General features: G+C 32.2%; 2 protein-coding genes across 2 annotated transcripts; both read left to right on the forward strand.

Moving 5' to 3' along the window:
• Positions 1-11,050: 11,050 nt before the first annotated feature.
• On the forward strand, positions 11,051-12,123 carry LOC145634435 (protein VACUOLELESS GAMETOPHYTES-like). The gene has a single exon (XM_081685858.1). The coding sequence runs from the start codon at positions 11,164-11,166 to the stop codon at positions 11,767-11,769; it is 606 nt and encodes a 201-aa protein (XP_081541984.1). The 5' UTR covers positions 11,051-11,163; the 3' UTR covers positions 11,770-12,123.
• A 3,428-nt stretch (positions 12,124-15,551) lies between these two features.
• LOC145634436 (protein VACUOLELESS GAMETOPHYTES-like) lies at positions 15,552-16,449 on the forward strand. Its single transcript, XM_081685859.1, has one exon. It carries the CDS (start codon positions 15,595-15,597, stop codon positions 16,192-16,194), a length of 600 nt encoding a protein of 199 aa, XP_081541985.1. The 5' UTR covers positions 15,552-15,594; the 3' UTR covers positions 16,195-16,449.
• The last annotated feature ends 1,178 nt before the right edge of the window (positions 16,450-17,627 follow it).

Below are 17,627 nucleotides of genomic sequence, written 5' to 3' on the forward strand. Positions count from 1 at the left end.
GATGTCAACAGATTAAAAAAAAATTTATTTCGCTTCTAAATTGTTGGAAAAATTACCTGTTGAAATCAAAGACTATAATAAATTAAAGCACTTTCCTGATCAAAGACCTGTCCTCCTTCGGTTGTGCCGTGGTTTTGGACCCACTGTCTTAGAAGCGAAATACGCCACCACCGGTACAGATATCCTAGTGACGCACGCCCCCCAAGATTTACACAACGACCTCCGTAATTCTTGTACCCGAACTCGAAGGTTGGAATTGCTCAAGAACTATTCAGATCTCAAAGGGTAGGGTTTTTGTGTTTAGGGTTTATTTTATTTTTATTTTTATACTTCCACCAAGAATAAAAAAATAATCGGATGAAAATAATGGTGAATGAATAACAATAATATTAATAGTGGAAGAAAGGAATTTTTTTTAATCTGACAACTTTCTTGATGGTTAGCATATATATATATGTACAACACATATATACAAGTTTCACGTGGGCTCAAAAACAAAAAAGAAAGGTAAAAGAATTTGTCAGCAATTAAAGAAAGATACGGTCAAAACTCACAACACAAACCGCCTCAACACACTCGACAAATCCCGCGGCCGAAGGTTTGAAACCGCGCCCGCAGCTCCAAACCCGCGGGTCTGACCCGCGACCTTCACGGTGTTCTGCTGCTACTGCCTACCCGCAGCCTGGACCCGCGCCCGCAGCAGCTCACACACACCTACAAACTGACCAAAATAGCAAGGTTCGAGTTTCTTGATGCGTTGAGGTTCATGATTATGATATTAAGCAAGGTATTAACAAGGTTAAACATGGCTTATTGCAAGGTTCATGAACTAACTTATTTGAATGCATTACTAGATTTCAACATCGGAAACTTGTTTAACAAATATTGGACACTCTTGAAATATCATGCCCTTGCCGGTAATAAATACACATGGAAAATTATGTAATTGATAAGATATTAGCTTATAAAACACAGTTAATTTTTCCACCACAATAATACAAATGGGTTTAGGTATGGTGAAGTAAAATCTAATGTTTATTTATGTTGTTTAATTAATGGTAAACGCTTGAACCAATCTACTACTATCTTCTTCAAATGTGTTAAACAACAACTACATCATTTCTCCAATGAAAACCATCAAACTTAGAATCAATAACAAAATCGGGATTTTCTACTCCGATTAAATGTTGTTATTTGGTAAAGTCTTTACTAACATTATTTATAAGTGGTTTCAAATTATCAAAATAAATTCTTAATCAAATATAAATAAATTTATGAATATTAATCATTACAATTAAATGAAATCTATAATAATATCATTTCAATAGACGAGACAAATTAAAAATTAACAAATTACGTTAAAATTATTTACATATTAACAAATAACTAAGGTTAGTAAGAATGACAACTGTAGGGAATAATTTCAAACCTTTAAATCCCACTAGCTTGAACCCCACTGTGATCATACACTAAAGTACGGTGGCGTCCAAAAGACCAAAAGGGAAGAAGATAGAGCAAAAGAGTCGCCAACAAGTTTTAGGAACTTGTAAACCGTTCACAGGGTGAAGGTTACACCCCTTAACGATCCAAGAGATCGTCAACTCCATAAGGTCTAGAACCAAATAAGGGTTCGGGGATGATGGTACAAATCCAACCTAAAAGAGATTGAACCCGCCCTAATAATAGGCCTCTACTTTATTCTGATTGTATTCATGTGCGCTTTCTAATTAACATGCAATCAATAGATTTACCCTAAACCTGTTTAATCTATGTTGGTTGAATATAATGCACAAATAAACTATTATTGGCGATCACTTGAATTATAATCGAATTAACCCTAAATAAGATTATTAATTATCTTATTAAGCGTGATTACAAGTACCAATTCCCTTTAACATGCATAAAAGGCGTGATCAAGCAACAAATAAATATCAAGCAACATAAATAATAATCAATATCATGAATAATAATTATAATCATCACAATAAAATAATCATCATCAAAATAAATTATAACAATTATAATCACAATCATGTTCATGTTAATATTAAAGCATAATAAAAATCCAACCTAAAAGAGATTGAACCTGCCCTAATAATAGGCCTCTACTTTATTCAGATCGTATTCATGTGCGCATTCTGACTAACATGCAATCAATAGGATTAACCCTAAACCTATTTATCTATGTTGGTTGAATATTAATGCACAAATAAAACTATTATTGGCGATCACTTGAAATTATAATCAAATTAACCCTAACAAGATTATTAATTATCTTATTAAGCGTGATTACAAGTACCAATTCCCTTTAAACATGCATAAAAGGCGTGATAAAGCAATAACAATATATCAAGCAACATAACAATAATCATCATCATAAAGTTATAATCATAACAATAATAATCATAATAACAATCATATTAATCATAATAATAATCACCATAATTATAATAATCATAATCATAACAATAATCATCATAATATCAATCATATTAATCATAATAATAATCATGTTAATCATAATAATAATAATTATAGCAATAATAAAGTTATAATCATAATCAAAACAATTATAAAAATAATCATAAATCATGTTAAAGCATAAGAAAAATGGCAAGATCCTAGGCATGATACTAACAAGATTAATAACAAACCCTAGCATGTCACTAAGCAATAAAAATCAAATATTTAACCCTAACATGATACTAACAATCATAAATATTATGAAGAACATAGGAAGCATCGTAACAATCATATTTAATATTAAAATTACCCTAGACATGATACTAGGAATATCATAATAACAATGTAAACATGATTTCTACATCATAATATCAATAAATCAATAAAGCACTTACTTTGATACTTCGTACCTCTTTCTAATAACAAAATACACACGTTAGTAACTTCAAGGAAAATAATAAACAAACAATTAAACTAAATAATTGAAATAGAGATTTGGGACCAAACCCTCAGAAATTAAACCTTTCTCGTCTAGGGCGAAGGCAACTTCGAATATGGCTAGGTGTTTCTAAGTCTTGCGAATGCGGAATTTTGTATGAGAAAAACCAAGTTTTGGAAAAGATGAAAGAGAGAGATGAATGATTAAGAGATTTAAGGAATGCTAATGCATGAACGATTTAACTTGCGAATGAAAACTGATTCTTGATGCTTAACTTGTGAATGAAGAGAATTGGTGAATGAAAACGGAGTTTTTGATACGATATTTATAGAGAAAATCAGCCAAAAAAGATAATTTAACAAAACAGAGTCTGATGCTCAGGAAACAGAGCTGGCGCCAACCTTGGCTAGCTGGCGCCAGGCACCAATGGCTAGCGCCTGGCGCCAAGTCTGGTTCCAGGCGCCAAGGCCTGGGGTTGGACGCCAAGCTTGATTCCGACGTGTTTTCGAAAATCTGATAAATTTACCGTACTGGAGGATAAAATAATATAATTTCTTCGAAAATGCTATTTGATTTTGATTAAAACACTGAAAAGTCAACAAAAGTCAATTTATCAATGCTAATTGAATTAGGAATGAAAAGAACCTTCTAGAAGAATCTAGAAGACTAAAACCATTCCTAATTGCATTAGGAATGATAAATCATATTAGGCCCTCCCCTAGATCATTGGGCCGCACATAAAGCTCAAACCGGGCCCAGTTTGGTAATTTGGCCATAATTTCCTCAATATTCATCGGAATTGGTCTTATAATATATCGTTGGAAAGGTCTTTGCAAGCCCTATCCAACTACACCACTATTGGACCCATATCATGGACCAACCAAACTGGATTGGCTGTTTTCTTAAAATAAAGTTTTTAAAAAACAGAGAGAAGAGAAAAGAAAATAAAAGCTTTCCGCAACACTAGACTTTCCACACTTTCGCTTCATTCGATTATGATTCGACGTGAAAGATACTCATCACTGGGTTTGGTTTTGGGGAGACACAAATGGGTGTCTACAACAACCAATAATTTTTTTTATGAATCAAGATGTGCCATATAGTTTTATGATTGGTGTGTAAAATCTAATGGTCCTTATATATTGATATATTCAATGAAAAATGCAATTCTTTATAAAAAGTATCTGATTCGTAGACAATAAACTAATACATCAATTTTTAAAATAATGATCAACGCTTTAATATTTTGAACCCATGATCAAGAGAAACCTCTATCTTTTTCAAAGTTTTAAAGACGAAATTATATCATTGTTGACCATTTTATCATCTTTTAATAGAAGTTCAATTGAGGCTTTAATCTTAGACTCTCGATGCATCCAATGTTACTTTAATTGATTCTTTAAAAAATTCTTATTAGTTGTAGAGAGTGACTGCGTATCCGACTACTTTTCCAAAACCATGTTTTCCAAATCCAACTTGAATATTTCAATGATCCTCATATTTGCCACTCATATATATCAAAAACATCGACCCAGATTTATATGTCTTATTAATTTCACAACCAAAAGAATTCATATCAACCAAAGCTAAAATCGAGATTTTTAACGTGTCGGAAACTTGTTTAACAAATATTGGACACTCTTGAAATGTCTTGCCCTTGCCGGTAATAAATACACATGGAAAAGTATGTAATTGATAAGATATTAGCTTATAAAACACAGTTAATTTTTCCACCACAATAATACAAATGGGTTTAGGTATAGTGAAGTGAAATCTAATGTTTATTTATGTTGGTATAATTAATGGTAAACGCTTGGACCAATCTACTACTATCTTCTTCAAATGTGCTAAACAACAACTATATCATTTCTTCAATGAAAACCATCAAACTTAGAATCAATAACAAAATCGGGATTTTCTACTCCGATTGAATGTTTTTTTTTTTTGTGAAGTTGTTACTAACATTATTTATAAATGGTTTCAAATTATCAAAATAAATTCTTAATCAAATATAAATAAATTTATGAATGTTAATCATTAAAAATAAATAAAATCTATAATAACATCATTTCAATAGACGAGACAAATTTAAAAAATTAACAAATTACGTTAAAATTATTTACATATTAACAAATAACTAAGGTTAGTAAGAATGACAACCAATAATTTTTTTTTTATAAATCTAGATGTGTCATATAGTTTTATGATTGGTGTGTAAAATTTAATGGTTCTTATATTTTGATATATTCAATGAAAAATGCAATTCTTTATAAAAAGTATCTGATTCAGAGACAATACCCAAAGATTATTTAGTGCACTTATAATAATAAAAATTATCATCGATCATTACCATAATCTTTTATGTACTATGTATAACCTCGTAACTCTTTTCATTCATCATGCAATAATAAATGTCTTGTATCGAGCTCGGCAACAAACATAATTGATTGGCTAAGTGACTTAGTTTTTCAATAACAATGCATAAAAATTGAATTAAAAACTTGCAAAAAATTTTGTTCACACACTTCTAGTCTTGAACATGTACATGATATCTCTAAGGTAATTCAACTGCATCTCCATTGAAACACTTGGTTTACAAGATAAGTAATTTATTTTTCATTGTTAAATAAGAGAAATTTGTTACATTATCAAAATAGGTGTCAACAGGTGGAACATAATAGGAAAAATTATCAAAATTAATACAAATTAAACTTTAAGTAATCCGCCAAAAACAAGTCAAAATTTTAATTATTTATGAATAATACAAACTTTGATGGTTATCCGTTTTAAATAAGTTGAAACCGATTAGTTACCTCAAGATAGGTTATATGGAACACGTGACATTGTATTATTTTTTAAAAACTATTAAACAACTTTATAAGATAAATAAAAAAATAACCGGTTAAATAAGTTGTAGGTAAAATAACTTGTTTAAAGCAGATGTCCCTTAAAGTTTGTATTATTTAGAAATAATTAAAAGTTTGACTTGTTTTTAGCGGATCGCTCAAAGTTTGTATTATTTTTGACAATTTTTACAACATAATAAGCACATTTTAATTCCAAGTTAAGTTTACCATTGATAACAAAATTTTAAAATGTTTACCACTTAGAAAATTAAAAAGTTGGAGTTCACCGAAGAGAATTTCCTAAAAATCAACAAACAAAGAAATTAAGATTTGAAAAAGAAAATGATGAAAAGGTGTGTCGATTTAGCTACCGATAAAAATAATGTTTGGTTTGAACTTCCATTGTTCTTTCTCTTGTTTTTCCTTTCTGATAGGGTTTAATAAACTTTCCTTTTCCAAGTCTTATTTATTAAGTTCTTTCTCTTTCCTTACATTTAAACAATGTTTTTTCTTTTTTTTTTTCTTTTCTCAATTATTCTTTATTCACATATTTACCCTAATATGATCTGCCATCATTAAGGGCTTGTTCACATTTACTTGACCAGTTCAGTTCAGTGCAGCTCCAATCTGTTCAGTTCAGCTCCAATTAGCTCAGTTCAGTTCAGTTCGGCTCTTAATTTCTCTCTCTCATAAAATATTTATTTCAGCTCAGTTCAGTTCAGTTCAGTTCAATCAGTTCAGTTAAGTTAAGTTCAGTTCAGTAAATGTGAACAGGCCCTAAGTGTCACTAATTTGCTATCTAAACAAATGATTGGTAATTTATTTATTTGGAAAAATTTCTCCCATTAATCCTAACTTTACCTCGTCTGCCCAAATTAATCCCTACTTTGCATTATTCCCCATCACTCCTAACTTTAGGATGTATTAATTTTTATTGCACCTAGATGACTTGGAACCGGTTGAAGAGGTCAATTTTGCTAACTTGTGATTAGTTGCACACGTGTCACATAATGATTGGTTAAAATTTATAAAAAAAAAAAAAAAAAAAAAAACCTTCCCCACGACAGCAACAACACCCACCCACCCACCCACGGCCAGCGAACACCTTCCCCCAGAGCACCGACCACCGTCCAGACCCCCTTTCCTGCCCTTTTTCGAAGGTCAATCACTTCCTTCTCCTCGAAAGTGAAAGTAAATGTAAGGAGGGTGTTCCCATCGTAGGGGATCCTTCTCCTTAGATGCCCATGGCCCTTTAAAATCCTAGGACTTTACACTTGTTATGGTGTATTAGGATTTGAATTCCTGACTGTTTGGGAGACCTTGAATTAGAAATGATACTCTCATCACGCTTTTTGTAAGAATCAAATAGGAGTCTCCAATGAGTTTTAGGAAAACTCATAAACCTCGTTCATACCTTTCTCCTAAGTAGAGTTCAAGGGATAATTAGCACGAATCGTAAGTTTACCCATGCCCAAATTGGTCTACATAAACCAGAAATAAGTTCGGGAGCGAGGGTACTAAGATAACGTTCCCTTTAGAGGGGAATCGCTATCTTAGCCCTAGTACGGCCTCTACTAGCTCTTCCTTTTTTCACAATTTCATTACCAAACAATATATGCAACGTGATACCTAAAGACTAAGTTAGTTGATTTTATTTACAAGCATTAATCACGTAGGAATTACATTGCAAAAGTCGTTATTCTTTGTTTAATCAGTATTCGTGAAAAGAACAAAATAAACAATATTCGCCTTGTCTTAAGTGATAAAACAACAATTAATTATAAAATTCTAGTCTTAATTAACGAAAGAATACTATGTGAATTAATTAATTAAAAGTTTGTTTAAAGTGATCAAACAACACTTTTTATTCAATTAATGTTATTAAACAATAAAAGAAAAATGATTTATCTAAGTGCTCAGGAAACTAACCGTTTTACTTTTATGTTAAATCTCCGTTTAATGCCTTTATGGACTTTCTTTCTTCTTCGTACCTCCAAGGACTTCAATGGATTCAATTAGGGTTGGAAAGTATTTGGAAAGAGAGAAGAGAAAGTAATATGATAGTAGAGAAGTTAAGAGATTAGGGTTTTGAGAGTGCTAGGATTTTAATTCTGTTTTTCTGGTCCTCGTAATGCTGAACGAAGACCCCTATTTATAGGCGTAGGGATCTAGGTTAGTTTAGGGTTTTAGAGCCACTCCGTCAGGTGGCGCGCGCAACTCTCTGAGTCTCGATGGGTGTCGCGTGCATCTCAATGAGTTGCACTGGGTTCTGCGTACATCTCAATGAGTCACGCTAGGTGCCGCACGCATCTCAATGAGTCGCGCACGCTTACTGAGTTGCGTTAGGATGCGGTTTGCCTTATACGAAAACGCTTTTTTAAAACTTCCATAACTTTTGATTGCAAAGTCGGATCTAGGCGTGTGAGATATCATTGGAAAGCTCTGAATGTCTACTTAAGATTAAAATCTGTTATGTATCAAAAGATATGTCCGTTGGAGTGCAAGGGTTTGGTTTTAGGGCCCGATTTAGTGTTTTGATCATAACTTCTTCGTTTGAACTCGGAATTGAGCTTATAATATACCGTTGGAAGTCTCTTTGTAAGGGATATCCTTCTGTATAGGCCATGAATGGAAATATGATGGTTGTTTTATCTGTTTGGCTCGGTTTTCAACAATGTCAGATCCATTGGATCGAATCATTGCATTTGCTGCATTTGGGTCCGTTATTAATCAAGTTTAAACATGTATGAGCACCTTTTAGGCCTAATTAGTAATCGGACAAGGCTCTAAGATTAATTGGTCTCAAATATGAGTTTTAACTTACTTCATAATGTCATTCATAGTCCATAAACACTTCATCTTTGATCTAACATGAAGAACAGATTTTTGTAACATCATCGCACTTCCTTTCGGGACAAGGGGCCAAAAGTAGGTGTCTACAGTACCTGCATCAATGGTCGCCTTCGGGCATAGGCAGCACCCGATCTGCGCGTTTAAATCTTGTTCAATCGATATCGACCCGAGAGTTGCGTCGAGTAAAGGCGGGTAGTTTAACGGGGAGAGCATGGTGACGGAGGAGACACAGACATTGCGAACAGAGGAGTCGGAATCCCTTAAACGACGGAGTAAAAGGGGGATGATCTTGGGTAAATGAGGATAGAGAAAGTGTTTGTGGGTTTGATTAAGGAGAGATAGAGTGGTCGTAGCGATGGTGGTCTGGTTGGTGGCTTCGGGGGTCGGGGATGAGTGGTAGAGGTCGGTCGGCTGTTTTCGGTGGTTTGGGGGGTTGGTCGGCCGGATTTCGGCGAGTTTGGGGGCTGGGTTAGGGTTCCGGCGGGTTAGGGGGTGGGAGAGGGTGGCTGGGATTTGGTTTTAGTTTTTTTGTTATTTTTTTTTTTTTGTAAATTTTGTTTGGACCTATCACGTGTGGACACGTGTCTAGGTAACCTGCAATATCAGGTTAGATTACCTGTTGGGTGCAATAGAAATTAATCTCCCCCCCCCCCCCCCCCAAAGTTGGGGGTGATGGGGAATAATCCAAAATAAGGATTGATTTGGGCGGCAGGCAAAGTTCAGATTAATAGGAGCAATTTTTTCCATTTATTTTTTAGTTGGTAATTTGTTATAATAACGATAAGTATAATAGTTTATTAAAATTAAGTTTCATAATAAATACTCCGTAGTGTTGGACATTTGATAAATCCTAACTTTCTTTCTTGGACTTTATTTTTTTGTCTTCACAACAACTTTGAAGAGCAAGGACATGGCGATAATAGATACAACTTTTAGTACTACAACATGTAAAAAAAGATTATTTGTTCAAAAAGGAATTACAAGAATTTCTCTCATTCAATTATGTTAAAATAGGCCCCAATATATTTTTTTATCGCTCTAGGCCTCCAAAATTTCAAAAACGGCCTAGGCTTTAAGACAACCCACATTGGACGATTGCTCCCGCCTTATATTGTGATTAAATTTGACATAAAATTTCCATAAAATAACCCCATTTGGACATTTAGTAAAGAGAGTGGAAGTAGAACTAAGGAGCAGAAAACAAAATCACTATAGCTAAACAAAGAAATTGAACAAGGTAAGCGGCAGCTAAAAAAAATGTCATTTTGGAAAACAAAATATCATTAGTCATTACTCATTAGTAATCAATCGTATTTATGAAAACAAAATGTCATTAGTAATCAATGAATCAATCTTATCTAGAAAACAAAATATCTATTTTTCCAAAAAAAAGTATCTAGAAAAAATATCTACATAGAAAAAAGTATGTTGTTTCTTTTGTAGATTGTTTTTGTAAAAAATAAAAATAAAAAAACAAAATTGGACGAAACACCCTGTAGTATAGCTTATGAGCATTGAGCACCTTGAACCTTACATAGTAGCCAAAACACCACCCACTATAGTGTTAAGTGCGATGCGTGTCTTAAATGAAAATTTTCAACTATTTATTTAACCGGCGGAGGTGAATCTTCACCCTCTAGAACACTTTAAAGTAATGGTGAACAATTCTCATCCACTTGGCACGTGCAGATTCATCTCCTCTAGTGAAAGAAGTTGTCGGAATTTTTCATTTAAGGCACGCGTTACACCTAACATCGTAATTGATGGTGTTTTGACTACTACACAAAGTTTAGAGTGCTTATTAGTGCACCTAAGCCATACTTCAGAGTGTTGCGACCAATTTTACCAAATAAAAACTATGAAAAGTATGAGTTTGCAAGGACATAAGATAGAAAAGAGAAGGCGGCTATTGTAAATTGTAATCCATATTAGTTGTCTAATTCTTCCACAGAAGTTTGATTAATCAAATGAAACTATGCTGCTCTTCAAAAAAAAAAAAAAAAAAAAAAAAAAAAAAAAAAAAAAAAAAAAAAAAAAACTATACAGAAAACCAGTATACACCTCCAATAAATTCCACACTTGTCACTTGATTTTTTTCATTTGTTTTTTGGCTAACAAATTCTTAATTGCAACCCACTTGTACTACTAATACAAAAACTTGGGCTAACGTTATTTATTGCAAATTGACAGCATTAAATTGACTTATACTTATGTTAGTTGACTTTAAGTCAACTGATCTTCTACCACATGCGATCATCCATTCACACATCCAAATGATGTGACAAAAAATTTACACTAATTGTTACTAACCTATCATAACTCTTCTTTTTATCCGGATTTGGGACCGACAGCGGATAACCCACAATTTTAAAGAGATGAAAGACATAACAATAGATTTAAAATAAAATAAAATATAATAAATAAGGAGGAGAGGTAGAGAAAGTCATTGGTCAAATTACGTAAATTTAAAATTATTTTACAACTTCTAAAAGAAATACATATTATTGCATTATATATATATCCTATATGACCCATGATATTGGTACTACCACATAAGCAACTATGCATCAACCAGAGCAAGCTGCAAAGTGGATCCAATACAGCAAACACACAAAACATCCATTAAAGGAAGTCTTCAAAAACTCAAAATTCGAGTGCAAATGCTGCAAAACTGAGGGTCGAGGCATGAGATATCGATGTGATCAATGCAATTTCGATACTCATTGGACGTGTGGGACTTGCCTGACTTCGATCTCTTCGTTCACACATCCAAAACACACACTACAACTAATGGAGAAACCAAACTTACCTTTCCATAAATGTATTCTTTGTCAAAATTACATCAAAGGTATGGTTTATAGGTGTAAAGAATGCAGCATTTTTGTGCATCCTGTTTGTAGTCAATTGCCTGAATATTTGGTCAAACATGACAAACATCCTCCTCATTCTTTGAAGCTTCAACTAATGGTCTCTAGTAAGTGTGATGTTTGTGAAAAATCATGTAAACATTGGAGGTATTTTTGTGAAATTTGTGATGTTCATATTCATGTTGGGTGTTTGGCAAGCAAAATTCCTAGTGATGATGATGATGATGAAGGTGGGTTTGGATTTGTTGGTGAGGTTTTGGGTGGAATTTTAGTTGGTATTGCTCAAGGTTTATCTTCATGATATAAGTGATCTTGTAATGGTTGAAAATAAACTCGAACCACCAGCCTTTTGATCGATGATGTATAGTTTTTTCTCACTTTATTATGAAGTATTAGTTTTTTTAAACGCGTGTTCTAAATAAAACTCTATTATCTCTAATTGAAGAGCTATTTATATTTTATATGCATATGAATATAAAATCGATCTGTCCATGTATAAATGTATTGGATTTGATCTCTCTCCAAGTGATTGTTTGGAGACTTACCTTTCCTTACTACAACTTGATTCATTGATAGTAAATTATGTGGTATTGTGTATATTACTCCTTTGTCTAAAATCAATCGTATTGGATTAAGTTCTACTTCAATACGACAATTATGGATAGACCACTTGTAGAAGCTTGTATCAAACATGGTATAACCGTGTAACCCTATCAGTATTTACTTGATTACCAATTCACCATTATCCATTGGCAGAGTGGGCCTAAGTTCATGATGGCTATAAGCCATAACCATTATATAGCGGGTCCATATATTTTCAGCATATAACTTACTGTATTTCTTTATACCATTTACTTTTTTGATGAAATTTTCCTCGTGGAGGCGTATGTACCATGTCTTGTACATATGTTTCATTAAAGAAAGGCATAATGAACATATAATTGATTTGTAAAGAATATATAATTGATTTGTAAAGAACATGATACTATTAAATAACATTATTCATATAGTAAATGTACACTTAGTAATTTATAGAATTTAATTATTATAAATTATCATGCAAGTATATGAAAAAAAAAAAAAAAAAATTAACTTGTACATTGTATTATTTACTAATGAACATACGAAGTATATGTTATAATGTTGCTTACAAGTTTAATGTACATTGTAATATTTGGATCATGCAAGTATATGAAAAAGAACATTTTACTATATATTAATGTACATTGTATTATTTAGTTATTTACATCTACATCTTTTTTTGAATTTGTCTATTTGTTTGCTTTCTTCTTCTGAAATGTAATAATTGGTCGGACTTCTTTAAGAACTTTATTTTGTTTCTCATTGCAACACCAAAACCGCATAAATTACAAATTAATTTCAAAAAAACAAAAAATATGACCAAAAATTACAATTTTCAACCATATTTATGAAAAACAAACAGTCGAACTCAAAATAAACAAGTATGAATGTTAATCTCTTCTTACCTTTCGTTTTTGTTTGTCATCTTGAAGAATTCCGGACTACAAAATTTTGAATTTATTAAAATTTTGCTTAGGGATTGATGAATTTAAATGGGTTTGAAGTTTTTTTGTTTTGTTTTTTTTTTTTTGAAAGAGAAAATGAAGTTTTGGTTAAAAAAAAAAGGTGAAATAATTTGTAATTAATGTATGGTAAAAAAATAATTACTACTTATCGATTCCCTTTTTTACATAACTGGTGCACAAAAATCTCGCGTACATTATAAATGAATACTATGCTCTTTTATATGCCCATGTACATTAAAATATGCATATATGTACATTCCGCCTTTTTGTTTTTTCGGAGCATATGTACGATGCGGATTACATATAAATTAAAGGTAGCGGTTGAAAATTTAATCTATAGTTTTAGAAAAAAAAAATATTGATTTTTATATGTAATAACAAGTCAACCACTACTTTATCGAACACTTTTATCTAAATTATCTATCTTCACAGCCAAATGCTTATTTACAGCTAACAATTACCTACACAGCTAACAACTACTACCACAGCTAACCGCTACCTATACAGCTATGATTCGCCAAACACGATCTTATACCAAATTCCCACTAAAATTGGATATAATACAATATATATTGTCTAAATATTAAAAAAAAAAAAAATTTCCAATTTGAAAGATACCATAAGCCATATTTCAATACTATTTTTATTCATGTAGGTCTGTCATTCAATTATGTTAATAGACCCCAATATATTTTTTTTCCACTTTAGGCCTCCAATCAAAATCTCAAAAAAGACCTTGACTTTGACAATCCATATTGGACGATTGCTCCTGCCTTATCTTGTGATTAATTTGATATATTATTTTCATAAAATAACCCCATTTGGCAGTTTAGGAATGAGGGCGCAGTGGAAGTAGAATTAAAGAGTTTGCAAGGACAGAAGATAGAAAAGAGAAGGCGGCTGTTGTAATCCTTATTACTATAATTAGTTAATTACTAATAGTAGTCTATTTCTTTCACAGAAGTTGATTAATCAAATGAAACTATACAGAAAACCGTCATTATGTACATCCATAGAAATTCCACAATTGGTATATATATATATATATATATATATATATATATATATATATATATATATATATATATATATATATATATATATATATATATATATATATATATATATATAATATATATATATATTTTCCCTATATTTTCCCATTTGTTTACTGGCTAACAATTTCTTAATTGCAACCCACTTGTACTAATAGTACAAAAACTTAGTAAGCAAACACTAATTAAATGCAAATTGACAACATTAAGTGGATCAACTGATCTTCTACCACATCATGGTCGGTTATATGGATCAACATGAAGACTTTTTAAGTCGTGACCCAAACTAGTACTACTCTCAATTATTGTGGCTCATACTTGTTATTGGCTTACAGGGCCGTCTATTAGGGGGAGCACCTTGAGCGACGACTCAGGCCCCCCCTATTCGTGGGCCCCGACATCATAGATTTTTTTTTTATAACAAAATAAAATGAATTTTTAAATACTAGATATATATGTGAGAAACATTTGATTTATTTATTATCACTAATTATATCCATCACCATGCTAATAATCTTTTACTACATCCGTAAGTCCATTAAGTGATAATTGTAATATATTGTTTGACTTTTACGCTATTTAATATTCATATGCTTATACTCCGTAATACTTTGACAATACTTTTTACCATATATAAAAAACATATGTTGTCATGTAAAATAATTTTGGATTAATAAATATAGTCAAATTTGTGCATTAACATGTGTGTTAGTGTTGTGATTGTTATAAAATAAAAGGAATACTCCCTCCGTCCCCTTTTGATAGTTATGGGCAAATTTTAGTCCCAAAATGTTCATCTTATTTGCTTTTTCAACAACCAATAATATTAATTTTTTACCAAAATTTCCTCCAATTTGCAACAATACTTGTGCAAATTTAAATTTCCCATATAAATTTCGTTTTCCCACGTACTTTTATTACTCTCTCTCTCTACTTTTTTGCATACCTAATGTCAATTTATTTTTTCAATGTACTTCAACTATTCTTATTTGTGTTTATTAATTCCAGTGAAAATTGTCCATAAGAGAATATTAAAAGGGGATGGATGGAGTATATTATTGCCCTCATCTCTCTCTAGTTTCAAGTTTTTTTATGCCCGTCAAAATTTTTCATTTAACTATCCAATAATAAGAGGTAAAATATTTATTACTGAATTACATATAAAATACACTTGTAGTTTAGGGTCGGGGCCCCTATTTGAGTTTTTGCTCCGGGCCCCAAAAATGTCTAAGACGACACTGTTGGCTTACTATATAACTCTCCTTTTTTATTCAGGTTTTGGACTGAAAGGGGTGACAACGACGACGACAACGACAACGACAACAACAAAAAAGAGAAAAAAAAAAAAAAAAAACATTGATGAGGAGAGGTATAGGAAAGTCAATGATCAAATAGTGATTTTGAAATTATTTTACATTTTCTAAAAGAAATGCATTGCAATCACAGAGTCGCGTATAATTGCATTAATCATTATATATATGTCCTATATGACTAACGATGATTGGTACTACCACATAAGCAACTATGCATCAACCAGAGGAAGCTGCAAAGTTGATCCAATACAGCAAACACACAAAACATCCATTAAAGGAAGTCTACAAAAACTCAAAATTCGAGTGCAAATGCTGCAAAACTGAGGGTCAAGGCATGAGATATCGATGTGATCAATGCAATTTCGATACTCACTCGACATGTGGGACTTGTCTGGCTTCGATCTCTTCGTTCACACATCCAAAACACACACTACAACTAATGGAGAAACCAAAATCACCTTTCCATAAATGTAACCTTTGTCAAAATTACATCAAAGGTATGGTTTATAGGTGTAAAGAATGCAGCTTTTTTGTGCATCCTGTTTGTAGTCAATTTCCTGAATATTTGGTCAAACATGACAAACATCCTCCTCATTCTTTGAAGCTTCAACTAATGGTCTCTAGTAAGTGTGATGTTTGTGAAAAATCATGTAAACATTGGGGGTATTTTTGTGAAATTTGTGATGTTCATATTCATGTTGGGTGTTTGGCTGGCAAAATTCCTAGTGATGATGATGAAGGTGGGTTTGGATTTGTTGGTGAGGTTTTGGTTGGAATTTTAGGTGGTATTGCTGAAGGTTTAGCTTCATGAATCTTGATATTAATCACTTATTGTGATCTTGTAATGGTTGAAAATAAACTTGAACCACCGGCCTTTTGGTCAATGATATATGCTCTTTTCCTCTCTTTTATTATGGAGTATTAGTTTTTTAAACTTGTGTTCTAAATAAAACTCCATTGTCTCTAATCGAAGAGCCATATATATCGAAGGGGCATATATACGCATATGTTGTAAAGTAAGTTGTATTTGTTTTAATTTGATTTGTATATTAATGTAAATGTTGTAAGACTTTGCTAAAGTTGTATTTGTTTCAATTTGATTTGTATATTAATTGATGTAAATGTTACAAGACTTCAAATAAATAAATATGAGGTATGTTTTGTACCAAAAAATAATTTCTCTCAAAAAAAAAAAAAAAAAAAAAAAGCGGCGGTACATATCTACTGTACAAAGTATTTATAGATAATTAATTATGCCAAGTATGCAAATAATAATAGATTCAAAGCTAAACTTTTCTTCTATCAAGGATCTTGACGATGTCATTACAATATTGAATATTTTGGTTAAGTAATAACAATATTCCCCGTGTATTTTTTAATTAGCATTCGGTGGTGGTTCCCCTATTTTTAATAATATCACCTACATTATGTCCCCAAATTAAATATCTTTAACAAAAATTCAGCCTTTTGTATAGATTTTAATGTATTATCACAGTAATCCACGTGTACAACCTCATTCAATTCCACGTATCAACGTACGAACACGTGTCGACCTACGCTGGGCTAAGTAAACCCACACATACGTACAACCGTACATCTACAAAACCACATTCATACTAAGCAACAACTAAAAACACTAGTCAAAATCATGACAACATCCAAAGTCTTACTCATGAAGAAATTGTTGTTACCATGCTCATCCAAAACATCAATAAATTCAGTCTATGTTAGTCCTAAAATTTATATTAGGACTATAAGTTCAAATGAAAGAAGTAAGGAGCAACATCCTAGTAGAGAAGAGACCATTAAACCTGATCCAAGGCCAGGTTTAAGCCCTGGTGGTCCAGATTTGGTGAGTAGTCCGCACGACTCACCGCCTTCGGACCGTGATGATGGTAGTCCTCATTTTGGTTGGGATCCGACACTTTCACCTCCTAAAGGACCTCTGGATCGAACACAGCCCGATCGACCCCCACCTTCGTATCACTCTTCCTCTTAGGGTCATAGCTAGTTACCTTGCTTTGTAGAACTATACTTGTACTCAGTCCTACTCACTAGAGATGGCGGTTGCTGTTAGTAGGGTTATGCGACTAATTTTAGCTCTTTTGTAATTTATCTTGTACTAGTTTGTCTTAACATTTTATTTTTGTCAACGAGTTTACTTACATGAATATGAATGTATGATAACTGCGCTTATAATTTTGGCTTCTATGATTATTTTATACAAAGTACTGTTAATAGGAG

Source organism: Chenopodium album, chromosome 6, assembly GCF_948465745.1.
Source record: "Chenopodium album chromosome 6, dcCheAlbu1.1, whole genome shotgun sequence".
Classification (NCBI taxonomy): Eukaryota; Viridiplantae; Streptophyta; class Magnoliopsida; order Caryophyllales; family Amaranthaceae; genus Chenopodium; species Chenopodium album.

Bases quoted from the DNA above. Each gene is read 5' to 3' on its own strand.
- LOC145634435 (XM_081685858.1), top strand. From the start codon at position 11,164: ATGCATCAACCAGAGCAAGCTGCAAAGTGGATCCAATACAGCAAACAC.
- LOC145634436 (XM_081685859.1), top strand. From the start codon at position 15,595: ATGCATCAACCAGAGGAAGCTGCAAAGTTGATCCAATACAGCAAACAC.